The 13,567-nt window shown below is 39.6% G+C and overlaps 1 protein-coding gene across 1 annotated transcript in view; it reads right to left on the bottom strand.

Annotated features, from left to right (window-relative positions):
- Positions 1-505: 505 nt before the first annotated feature.
- The window catches only part of LOC126263357 (NADPH oxidase 5-like), a 425,625-nt gene continuing 412,563 nt past the window's right edge, over positions 506-13,567 (bottom strand). Inside the window, exon 20 of the mRNA XM_049960447.1 lies at positions 506-1,559. Coding sequence (XP_049816404.1) covers positions 1,362-1,559 — 198 coding nt within the window. The 3' untranslated portion in view covers positions 506-1,361. The remainder of the gene's footprint in view (positions 1,560-13,567) is intronic.

Below are 13,567 nucleotides of genomic sequence, written 5' to 3'. Positions count from 1 at the left end.
CCATGCACATTTATCTGTATAATTCACAATAATATGTGCATGAATGCTCTTGTTTTCATGCTTTCTTCTTGCAGCATGGTTAAATACAGTTTGAAGGGTTAAGGTCTCATTTTCTTTTGTGTAATTAAGTTGGTTGGTTTGGGAGAGGGGACCAAACAGCGAGGTCATTGGTCTCATCGGATTAGGGAAGGAAGCTGGCCATGCCTTTCAAAGGAACCATCCTGACGTTTGCCTGAAGCGATTTAGGGAAATCATGGAAAACCTAGATCAGGATAGCCAGACGCGAGTTTGAACTGTCATCTTCCCGAATGAGAGTCCAGTGTGCTAACCACAGCGCCACTTCACTTGGTGCCAAATTAACTAATATGTATGTGAGTAAGGAAAACTGATTTCTGCAAAAAATTATGTAATTCCTAAAAATTTCAGCATACTTACAAATGATGCAGCAGCTCAATACACAAATATTCATCACTAATTTCTAAAAAAATACACATATGTACAGAAATATATATTTACAAGTACATACATAATTGTGGAACAACACATGAGAAATGTTTTACAGTATGCTTTTACAAGCTCAATAAATATTACATAAATAATACACAAAAATGATTCATAAATACCAGTATGAAAGATAATTTACAGTTTCACTTCAACATTCATTCATTTATTCATTCAGTTGTTCATCCATCCATCCATCCATCCATCCATCCATGCCTTGTAGTAAGCATATTGCTTATTCAATACAGTTACATTTTGAAAGCTAAATAAAAATTAATTACTTATGCTGCAAATAAATTGTTACAAACAGTGATCAATAAAATTTCCACCTCTACTCTCCATGCCCAAGTAGAATACAGTAAATAAATACATTTTACACTCTGGAAAATATGTCTTGTAAAGCACAGTTATCAGTGTTCAATATACAATGACTAGATCCTAGGTTAGAATCAACCTCCATAAAAAGTTTGCAGAATACTGTTGTATAAAAATGTAGCTCCCACAAGAAAAGAACTGACTTCAATGCATCTTTCAAAATAATACATTTTAAAATATCACACAATCACAACCATCTGCGTCTTGGTATTCTCAAATGCTCAGCGATACAGTCCAGCTATAGGTAGCTGTATTACATAATAAAAAGCAACAAATCCGAACTTTGATATATTAATATTGCACTTCAGTATTTACTTCACTTTCATCTCATTTGAGATTTATTAACTATAAAAATTATTGTTGATTAATATATATCAACTTTGTGACCATCAGTTGCAAAGATGCATGAAATGACATCTTGCAGGAGGGGATACATTCTTAATAGCAGACTGAGTATTGTTACTCGCATCAGACGAAATTCTCAGTTAGAACACTTCCTTGCGGAACTCGAATCCATATTGATCACATTTAACTCTCAGTATCCTGCCAAGCTGTGGTGGCCCGCAATAAAATACTGTTATTTTGCCTTTCTTTTGATCCAGTAACTGCTTAAATACTTTATCCCAGTTTGGACGTCCAGCATTTGTTCTTGTTTTGAGGCCAGTGATGAGATCTCGTTTTTCCTATAAATAAAAAAAAGTATTTTAAGTGAATATTTAGTAACATATTGGAAGAATTATGTCCGTCAATTCATTCTAAGCACTGTCAGCTCACTGTAAGGAAACTTCTGTAGTATGTTTTATATAATGTACGCTGTAATGGAAACAAATGATAAATGCTAAAGAAAGCTGATGAACTTCAGTTTTGTTTATGAAACTGTGAACTTTTAGTTTTGCACTTGTGAACCATGTTTTTGCCAAATTGTAAATAATTACATGTTAATGAAGCAAAAGTTTAATTGTGATTTATCAGATGAGGCAGTAATTTTTTTTAACTAATAAATAATCTGAAGCTTCCAGAAACAAACTCTCTTACACTTAAAAATGGATATTGTTATTTACAATCCGAAAACAAGTATCAATTTGGGCAGCAGGGTCAGCAACAACAACTAATGCTTCACACTGAAAGCATGTTTTTTGAGCATCCACAAAGTACACATAGATCAATCGGAGGGGAAAACTTGTGATTGAAATTTCATGAGAAGATCCTGTCCCAACGAAAAACGCCCTTGTTTTTTCAATGATTGCCACTCCAGTTCACGTGAACTGCCTGCCTCAGCAGTAATCATACTTATAGGTATGTAGAATGATCTGTTTACTTCATGTAAAGTGAGCCCACAGCCTCTATAAATCCTCTTACTGTTTCTCATGTTGTATTTGACAAATGTGAGTGATATCTCTAAATAGTGAACTAAACAATTATTTCTGTATATCAGTTCCTCGCTAACAGTTCATTACACAGTCTCAGGACAAGAGACCTATGACCTATGTGTTGTTCTCCGCACAGGGTACATCTTTTGAAGACCTGAGGTTGGTGAAACTTAACATCACTCCTTGCATTTCACTGAGGGCAGTGAAAGCAGCTAGTTACCTCACATGCACTGCATTCTCAGAACAAACGGGATCAGTGATACGTCGTCTTCAGTGATATGTCATCTGTGATAACACAGAGGATGTAACAAACTGATGGAAAAAATATTGCAGCACCAAGGGGGGATTGTGCAACACCAGTGCTTTACATCTGAATAATGATGTCTATTCAGATTTCATGCCAGTTACAGAAGAGTGGCCCTAGTATCCCAACTATGAGTATGTAAATCAGATTTGCTGTAAATACACATTGTAATGTGTCATGAGTGTTTGTTGCCTTTGATAATAGACGTGGTGGCCTGATGTTAGTCAAGAATGCCTTTAAGGTGACTGAGTGGCCATGAACAGTACCTTACTGAGTTTGAACAAGGTCACGTAACAGCACTATAAGGAGCTGGATGTTGCTTCTGTGATACTGCAGAAAGACTTTGCAGAAATATAGCCACTGTAACTATTGCTAGCAGCAGTGCTCATGCAAATGTAAGTCACAAGAAGACCTAGCTCTGGACAGCCATATGGCACCACCGAGGAAAGATAATCATACTCAGCTTATAGCTCTGGCACATCATACTGCATCTGGTGCAACAATCTGAGCAGCAGTCAGCACCATAGTGACACAACAAACTCGTACTGCAAGGATAGCTCTGAGCCACACACTGTGCATTCCACTGATCCCAAAACACCACCATTTCTGTCTTCAGTAGCATCAGATGAGAGCTCCTTGGAGGGCAGGATGGAGGTCTGATGTATTTTTTCATCCAAGCTGTTTTTGCCTCGGTGCCAGTGATGGTGAAGTGTTGGTTAGTAGGAGGCCAGTTTAGGGTCTGTAAGCAACCTGTCTGCATGCTAGACACGCTGGACCTACACCTGGAGTTACGGTTTGGTGTGCAATTTTCTATGACAGCAGGAGCACTCCTGTGGTTATCTCACACACCTAACTGCAGATTTGTACATCAGTCTGGTGATTTGATTGGTTGTGCTACCTGTCATGAACAGCATCCCAGTGGGTATTTTCCAGCTGCATAATGCTTGCCCACATACTAGTGTTTTAACACAATGTGATCTACACAGTGTTGACATGTTCCTTTTGCCAGCTTTATCGTCAGATCTATCTGGAGTTTAGTACATGTGAGTTATAATAGGACAACAGCTCCAGTGTCATCCAACAACAACATTAACCATCCATGAGTAACGTAGAAGTAAATAACCTCAGAGTAGTGAAGCGATTTAAATCACTTAATAAAGGCAAGTCTTCTGGTCCAGACTGTACACCAACTAGGTTCCTTTCAGAGTATGCTGATAATTCTCCATACTTAACAATCATAGCCTTCTTAGGTTGTTTGAAGGCGATGCTGCATTTATCAACTACTAGAGTCATCAGAAGATCAAAATAAATTGCAAAACGATTTGGAAAAGATATCTGAATGGTGTGAAAATTGGCAGTTGATCCTAAATAACGAAAGTGTGAGGTTATTCACTTGGACGCTAAAAGAAATTCATTAAACTTCAGTTACACGATACATCAGTCAAATCTGAAGGCCGTAAATTCAACTGAATGCCTAGGAAAGACAATTATGAACAACTTAAATTGGAAGGAACCAAAGACTGTATTTTATTGGCAGGATACTTAGAAAATGTAACAGACCTACTTAGGAGGCTGCCTACACTACGCTTGTCCATCCTCTTTGAATATTGCTGCGTGGTGTGGGATCCTTACCATACAGGACTGACTGAGTACATCACAAAATTTCTAAGAAGGGCTGCACGTTTTTTAGTACTGTGAAATATGGGAGGGAGCTTTACTGAAATGATACAGGATTTGGGCTGGGTATCATTAAAAGAAGGGCATTTTTCATTGCGATTTGCTGACACTGACCTACACAGGGAGAAAATATCATCATCATCATCATCATCATCATCATCATCATCATCATCATCATCATCATCAACAACAACAACAACATCATCATCATGGACAGTTCCCAGCCTCTGGCTGGGTCTGTATGAAACATAGGCCTCTTCATTGTCTTCTGTCTTGCCACCATCTCTCTGTCTTCACGTTGGTCTAGTTCCTCTGCTCCTTTCAGGTATCTCTCTCTCCATCATCCTATTGGTCTCCTTCCTTCCAATTTCATCTCGTGTATCCTCCTGAACCATAGACCTTGCTGTTGGTGGGGAGGCCTGCGTGCCTCAGCGATACAGATAGCTGTACCATAGGTGCAACCACAACGGAGGGGTATCTGTTGAGAGGCCAGACAAACCTGTGGTTCCTGAAGAGGGTCAGCAGCCTTTTCAGTAGTTGCAGGGGCAACAGTGTGGATGATTGACTGATATGGCCTTGTAACACTAACCAAAATGGCCCTTGCTGTGCTGGTACTGCGAATGGCTGAAAGCAAGGGGAAACTACGGCCGTAATTTTTCCCGAGGGCATGCAGCTTTACTGTATGGATAAATGATGATAGCGTCCTCTAGGGTAAAATATTCCGGAGGTAAAATAGTCCCCCATTCAGATCTCTGGGCGGGGACTCCGGCCGAAGTGGCCGTGCGGTTAAAGGCGCTGCAGTCTGGAACCGCAAGACCGCTACGGTCGCAGGTTCGAATCCTGCCTCGGGCATGGATGTTTGTGATGTCCTTAGGTTAGTTAGGTTTAACTAGTTCTAAGTTCTAGGGGACTAATGACCTCATCAGTTGAGTCCCATAGTGCTCAGAGCCATTTGAACCATTTGGGCGGGGACTACTCAGAAGGACGTCGTTATCAGGAGAAAGAAAAGTGGCATTCTACGGATTGGAGTGTGGAATGTCAGATCCCTTAATTGGGCAGGTAGGTTAGAAAATTTAAAAACGGAAATGGATAGGTTAAAGTTATATATAGTGGGAATTAGTGAAGTTCGGTGGCAGGAGGAACAAGACGTTTGGTCAGGTGAATACAGGGTTATAAATACAAAATCAAATAGGGGTAATGCAGGAGTAGGTTTAATAATGAATAAAACAATAGGAATGTGGGTAAGCTACTACAAACAGCACAGATAACGCTTTATTGTGGCCAAGATAGACACAAAGACCACGCCTACAACAGTAGTACAAGTCTATATGCCAACTAGGTCTGCAGATGACGAAGAAATTGAAGAAATGTATGATGAAATAGAATAAATTATTCAGATAGTGAAGGGAAACGAAAATTTAATAGTCATGGGTGACTATAATTCAGTAGTAGGAAAAGGGAGAGAATGAAATGTAGTAGGTGAATATGGATTGGGGACAAGAAATGAAGAGGAAGCCGACTGGTGGAATTTTGCACAGAGCACAACTTAATCATAGCTAACACTTGGTTCAACAATCATAAAAGAAGGTTGTATACATGGGAGAAGCCTGGAGATACTGACAGGTTTCAGATAGATTATATAATGGTAAGACAGAGATTTAGGAACCAGGTTTTAAATTGTAAGACATTTCCAGGGGCAGAAGAAGAATGGGTAACTTTGAGGGATGAAGTAGTGAAGGCAGCAGAGGATAAAGTAGGTAAAAATATGAGGGCTAGTAGAAATCCTTGGGTGACAGAAGAAATATTGAATTTAATTGATGAAAGAAGAAAATATAAAAATGCAGTAAATGAAGCAGGCAAGAAGGAATACAAACGTCTCAAAAATGAGATCGACAGAAAGTGCAAAATGGCTAAGCAGGCATGGCTAGAGGACAAATATAAGGATGTAGAGGCTTATCTCATGAGGGGTGAGATACATACTGCCTACAGGAAAATTAAAGAGACCTTTGGAGAAAAGAGAACCACTTGCATGAATATCAAGAGCTCAGATGGAAACCCTGTTCTAAGCAAAGAAGGGAAGCCAGAAATGTGGGAGGAGTGTATAGAGGGTCTATACAAGGGAGATGTACTTCAGGGAAATGTTATAGAAATGGAACAGGATGTAGACAAAGATGAAATGGGAGATATGATACTGCATGAAGAGTTTGATAGAGAACTGAAAGACCTAAGTAGAAACAAGGCCCCGGGAGTAGACAACATTCCATTAGAACTACTGACAGCCTTGGGAGAGCCAGTCCTGACAAAACTCTATCATCTGGAGAGTAAAATGTATGAGACAGGCGAAATATCCGCAGACTTCGAGAAGAACATAATAATTCCAACCCCAAAGAAAGCAGTCATTGACAGATGTGAAAATTACCGAACTATCAGTTTAATAAGTCACGGCTGCAAAATAATAATGCGAATTCTTTACAGACGAATGGAAAAACTGGTAGAAGCTGACCTTTGGGAAGATCAGTTTGGATTCCATAGAAATATTGGAACACGTGAGGCAATACTGACCCTACGACTTATTTTAGAAGCTAGATTAAGAAAAGGCAAACCTATGTTTCTAGCATTTGTAGACTTAGAGAAAGCTTTTGACAATGTTGATTGGAATACTCTCTTTCAAATTCTGAAGGCAGCAGGGGTAAAATACAGGGATAAAAAGGCTATTTACAATTTGTACAGAAACCAGATGGCAGTTGTAAGAGTCGATGGACATGAAAGGGCAGCAGTGGTTGGGAAGGGAGTGAGACAGGGTTGTAGCCTCTCCCCGATGTTGTTCAATCTTTATATTGAGCAAGCAGTAAAGGAAACAAAAGAAAAATTCGGAGTAGGTATTAAAACCCATGGAGAAGGAATAAAAGCTTTAAGGTTCGCCGATGACATTGTAATTCTGCCATAGACAGCAAATGACTTGGAAGAGCAGTTGAACGGAATGGACAGTGTCTTGAAAGGAGGGTATAAGATGAACATCAACAAAAGCAAAACGAGGATAATGGAATGTAGTCAAATTAAGTCGGGTGATGCTGAGGGAATTAGATTAGGAAATGGGACACTTAAAGTAGTAAAGGAGTTTTGCTATTTGGGGAGCAAAATAACTGATGATGGTCGAAGTAGAGAGGATATAAAGTGTAGACTGGCAATGGCAAGGAAAGCGTTTCTGAAGAACAGAAATTTGTTAACATCGAGTATAGATTTCCATCTTAGGAAGTCGTCGTATGGAAGTGAAACATGGACGATAACTAGTTTGGACAAGAAGAGAATAGAAGCTTTCGAAATGTGGTGCTACAGAAGAATGCTGAAGATTAGATGGGTAGATCACATAACTAATGAGGAGGTACTGAATAGGATTGGGGAGAAGAGGAGTTTGTGGCACAACTTGACTAGAAGAAGGGATCGGTTGGTAGGACATGTTCTGAGGCATCAATGGATCACCAATTTAGTATTGGAGGGCAGCATGGAGGGTAAAAATCGTAGAGGGAGACCAAGAGATGAATACACTAAGCAGAATCAGAGGGATGTAGGCTGCAGTACATACTGGGAGATGAAGAAACTTGCAAAGGATTGAGTAGCGTGGAGAGCTGCATCAAACCAGTCTCAGAATTGAAGACCGCAACAACAACAACAACAACAACAACAACAACAACAACCTGGGTATCCTCTTCTCCTCCATTCTCTTAACGTGTCCATACCATCCCAGTCTTGATTTCTCCATCTCCTCCTATAATGATTCCACCTCCATTAACGCTCTGATCCTCTCATTTCTTAACCTGTCGATCTTGTCACTCCAATACTGTTTTTCAAGAATTTCATCTCACTAGCTTGTACTTTGCTTCTCTCTCTTCCTTTCGTAACTCAGGTTTCTGATGCATGTCAGGATCAGGACATAGTATGACTGGTACATAACCTTTTTACTGATTTGGGGTACATCCTTGCTCCATATCAGGCTTCTGACACTCTTCCAAAATGCTTCTGATTTTCTCCCCTGCTCATTTATTTCTCTGTTTTTTCCTTCTTCCTGTATCAGGCTTCCTAGGTACTTCAATCTCTCCTCTCTCCTCAATCGTTCCCTACCAATTGTTATTACAGTTGTTCCTCTCTCCTCCTTTCTTGTTATGATAATCATCTGACTCTTACTTATACTGAATTTCATCCCATATTCTTGTACTGTTCATTCCCATACGTCTAACTGCTCTTGTACTTGCTCCTCCTTATTCCCCCAAATCATCAGATCATCTGCAAACACCGTAGCTTTCATCTTCCTTTCACCAATTACTTGCGCTACTGTACTTATTGTATCATCCATCACTACAATGAAGAGTAATGGTGAAAGTGCACTTCTCTGCCTCAAGCCATTCTTCTGTTCAATCCAAGCTGATCTCTCTCCTCCCACTTTCATACAGCCTGTACTTAATGCTACATTTCCCTTATCCTCCAAATAATCTGTTTTGCTACTCCTCTGTTCTCCAGGGCTTTCCACACTTTGCTTCTACATACACTATCATACGCTTTTTAAATATCCAGGAAGGTCATTAGTAGATCTATTCCATCATCATAGTGCTGTTCCTGCAGTTGTCTTACAGCAAAAATTAGATCCACCATGGACCTTCCTGTTCTGAAGCCATGTTGCTCTTCTCTCATTCTTCCTTCTAATTTTGCCCAAATTTATGCTTCCAAAATTTTCTCAAAAATCTTTGCACAATGACTCATCGATATTATCCCCCGATAGTTCTTGCACTCTTTTCTATTTCCCTTCTTAAAGATCGGGACAGTTATTCCCTTCTTCCAGTCTTCTGGGATCATCATCTGCCTCCAAACAATTTTCATTACTCAGTATAGCCATTGTATCCCCACCTCTCCTGGTGCTCTCACCATCTCTACACTTAGCTCCAGACCTGGTGACTTCCCTCCCTCCATCTTGCCCAATGTCTCTTCCACTTCTCCCCATGTAAAGTCTTTTTCTATTTGCTGTTCCTTCTCCTTCTTCTCCTCGGCTTGTTGCTCCTCATCCAGGTCTCCATTCAGTTTCAGGAGTTCTTCAAAATACTCCTTCCACATATACTTGAGTCCCTCCTCATTCTCTACATCTCATCCACTTTTGTCCACCATTCCAGCATAATCTGTTGCACCATTCTTTCTCTTACTTTTAATCATCCCATACAACACCTTTTTTGAAACTTCACTGTCATCAAAACTTCCTGGCAAATCAAAACTGTGTGCCAGACCTAGACTCGAACTCAGGACCTTCGCCTTTCACAGGCAAGTGCTCTACCATCTGAACTACCCAAGCACGACTCATGCCACATCCTCACAGCTTTACTTCTGCCAGTACCTCGTCTCCTACCTTCCAAACATTACAGAAGCTGTCCTGCGAACCTTGCAGAACTAACACTCCTCCATTATTCTGGTCCACTGTTACATCCACTTTCTTATTTCCTCCACCACCACTCATTTTGCTTCTTTCTTTCTTGCCTGATACTCTTCTCCTATCTCTACTGTTCTCTTCTGGAACCATAGCCTAAAAGTTCTATTCTTCTTATGTACTACATCCTTTGTTTTATCATTCCACCATGGTGTTTCTTCCCATCCCTTTTTGTTGTTTCTCCTCCCACATACTGCTTCCATTGCACTTACTAGTGTTCCGTTGAATCTACGCATACGGAAAGATATAGGTGTTCATTCTTTCCACTTTCTATATGGGATTGGAACAATAGAGAATGGTGAAGGTGGTTTGATGAACCCTCTGCCAGGCACTTAAATGTGATCTTCAGAGTATACATGTAGATGTAGATGTAGACATCCCTGTATTGACCAACCAAGTGCAACAGGCATGGAACTTATTACTCAAACTGATATCTAGCATCTGTTCAACACATGTTTGTTTGCTTGCATTCAACATTTTGGTGGTTATACCAGTTATTAATGAATCAGCATTTCACATTTGCAATGGCTGATCTCACTTACATTAACCAGTGATCTTGCAGTGTTAATCATTTAAATATATTACCTAGCCAAACATATTCCCAAAATTTCATTACTCTACATTAATTATTATTTGCCCCATAAGTGTATATGATATTTATAAGTATATATTTTTATGCTCTAACACACATTAATGGCAAAAGCCCTGAGTAATGTTTTCACGATAGGTGACACTGGAGTATTTTCCCTCTATCTGGCAGCCTGTATTGTGAAGTGGATCCATCTCAACCTATGTCTGAGTCACCTATTGCATGTTCCCAGTCTTCTCAAACCTATCCTCTTTTTCTTCTTAGAGAAAGAAACAAAGTTCCAAAAGCTAGGTATTAATTATTCCTACATCAGAGTGTTTCTGTCAGCAGTACTCAAATTTTGCCTTCCGAAGGTAAGTAATGGACAGTTACTTCTTCTAAATCTGCATCTACACTCTGAAAACCACAGTGATGTAGTTGACATAGAGTAAATCCCACTATACCAGTCATTAGGGTGTTTTCCTTTTCTCTGGTTGGTTTACATCTTATCTACAAGAGTCTGCCAATTCAGTTTCGTCAGCATCTCTGTGACACTTCAAACAAAGCTGTGACCAGTCATACTGTCCTTCTCTATATACTGTATGTTATTGCTATTTAGTGTATGTCCCACAGACTTAGAGCAATATTCTAAGGTAGGTTGCACAAGTGAATTATATGTGACTTTTTCGTAAATTAAGTTCTCCAATGCTTTTTCACATAGTAAACATCATTTTATTGCAAAACGAGTTACAGATTCTAAAAGCTAGGACTTCTAGCAATTTTTTAACATAGTCCCTGTCACGATGTATACATTTTTGCAGAGATTCTGGAAGCTTTTTCGTAACTGCATCGTACCACCCTCCCACTGACTTGTGCGTGAAGGAATGGACAGGTGCCTTCAGCTCCTAGTCGCTTGAGAATTTCGTTCTTCCCAAGTGGTGTTTCAAGTTAGTGAACAAACAGTAGTCACTGAGAGCCAATGAGAGCTGTATGGAGGATGGTCAGGGATTTCTCACCCAAATATGACAATGAGATCTGTTACAGTGCAAACGAACTCCCTTTGTCAGCTGACCCCTCCTTTTGTTCTGTATAGCCCAGCTTAACTTTGTTAGTGTCCTGCAGTACCTTGCCGCATTGATTGTTGTACCTCTTTCTAGGTAGTCTACCAGCAGAATGCCAAATCCTATCTGAGAATACCGAAGCCATCACCTTCCCCACTGATGGTGTTTGTTTGAACTTCTTGACTTTTGGAGACTCAGAATGCTGCCATTGCTTTGATTGTTCTTTAGTCTCTGGTATGAAGTAGTGGACCCAAGTCTCATTCCAAGTTACAATTGAATCTAGAAATTCCTCCCCTCTTCCCTGTAATGGAGCAGAAACTTGCAGGCACTTTCGATGGACTTCTGTTAGTGTTCATCACATACCTTGTGAAACTTCAAAATGTCTCTCAAAATCTTGTCCATGGTAGTCTTAGAGATGTCCCCTATTAGTTCCACAATCTCTCACATAGTCACATGCCTATCTGCAAGCAGAACTTTTTCATCTGTCATCACCGTCTCATCCGAAACTGATAGAGACCCGCAGCTGGCCTCGTCACACACGTTTGTATGACCATCTGCAAACTCCCTACACCACTTACGCACATTTTTTACATCCACCTACTTTTCACCATACACATTGGTCAACTGGAGATGGATTTCAATAGGAGTTGACCACTTTAACCACAGAAATCTAATCTCCACTCCATCCCGACTGGAGCTCATTGGAGTCTTTGACATTTTCTTCCCCCCCACCCTCCCCCCCACCCCCATCCCCCTCCTGTAATATTCTCAGTGTTGTAATTTTGCCTAGTCAAGTTCTAATTGTGCAGTTTCGTATTCACAGTTCTTGTATTCAGTAACATCTGAACATCTGCCTACCTCTGACAGCAGATTTACATGTTGGTTCATTATATTGTTTCTGGCTTTTCTGATTATGTGTTTCTCTCTGCCTGAACATCAAGCTCATATGCCATCAGACGTTCTCTCTACATTGTATCATTAAAATGTAGTTTTTAACTGCAAGACTGAAGAATCACTTCATGTTCGTTCTTGCAAATAGTAAAGTAGGAGCATCTGACAAACATATTTATGGGTTAGCTTTATCTGTAATAAAGCAGCCATATGCATGAAAAGAATTGTGAAAGGTGGCTAGCGAACTTCACATAGCTATTCCCGCATGTGCAGTTTTGTGCACAGGTACAGTGTTGTACTTATGAGCAGGTTATCTAGGTCATAATCTGTGGATTCCCAACACAAACATTAAAAAGAAATAAAAATAGAAAATATTACTTTAATTCAGTGGTTCAGTCCTCTCAATCATGGAAGATGTACTCAAAATTATTTGGTATTGGCTTATTCTGCTTCATTTTTCAATTGACAGTTAATATGAATTAGGTCAGCGTTCACCTCTAAAACCCCTCACTTCTTTGCGCCAAATTCTAAGTAGTGTCCTGTCAAACTTGTGGAACTTCAGTTGACTAAATAACTAAGATTTCTAAACTAATGGTTAATGGGATTCTAGCAACATGAAGCGAGTTCAGTTTAATGGAAAGCCAATTTGTTCCATAGCTTGTTCTGTAAAGCCAGGTCCTACAGAAAGTTTTTACCTCCTGTTGCCAGATATCGATTCTTAAACTTCTGAAACTAGGGGAAACTGCTTTTGGGTAGCTTTAATGAGATCTCACCTTGTGACATCACAGCAATATAACGCAGTCAGCTTGAGCATTTTAGTTGGAGATTCGTAAGTCAGATAAAAATTGTGCTAAGAAAAAGGTAATAGGTTTGTATAAAAGTATTTTTTCCGTAACAATTGTATCACCACATTTTGGGAAGAACTCTAGAAATTTTTCAACATCCTTATTACAATATTATGATTTCTGTATCTGTTATCATAGTGAAACACACAAAACTACCATGATAGGTAAATAGTAAAAACAAAGTAACAGCAAACTGAATCTGTCGCTATATTTGGTGGATTTTTTAACACAAAATTTTTACTCATAAGGCCTGCACCAAGGCTTCAGCCAATGGGTTTGTATCCTAAACATGGCCCTGCGCAGTATAAAAAACCAAGATTTACAGGTTTCAAGATCAACCAAAGCTTACAGTACCATTCTGAGTTTATCAAAAATGTGTGATTTCCTCTCATTGTTTGGCAATGTTGATTCAGATTTCAGTTGCAGTTAACAAGATTGATGACCTTTACATAAGTACGCTATACTCTTAAATATTTGTGAAGATACGCGGTCTTCCAAATTTGTTTGC

Source organism: Schistocerca nitens, chromosome 6 (assembly GCF_023898315.1).
Source record: "Schistocerca nitens isolate TAMUIC-IGC-003100 chromosome 6, iqSchNite1.1, whole genome shotgun sequence".
Taxonomy (NCBI): Eukaryota; Metazoa; Arthropoda; class Insecta; order Orthoptera; family Acrididae; genus Schistocerca; species Schistocerca nitens.
This window is presented reverse-complemented; position numbering and strand designations above follow the sequence as displayed.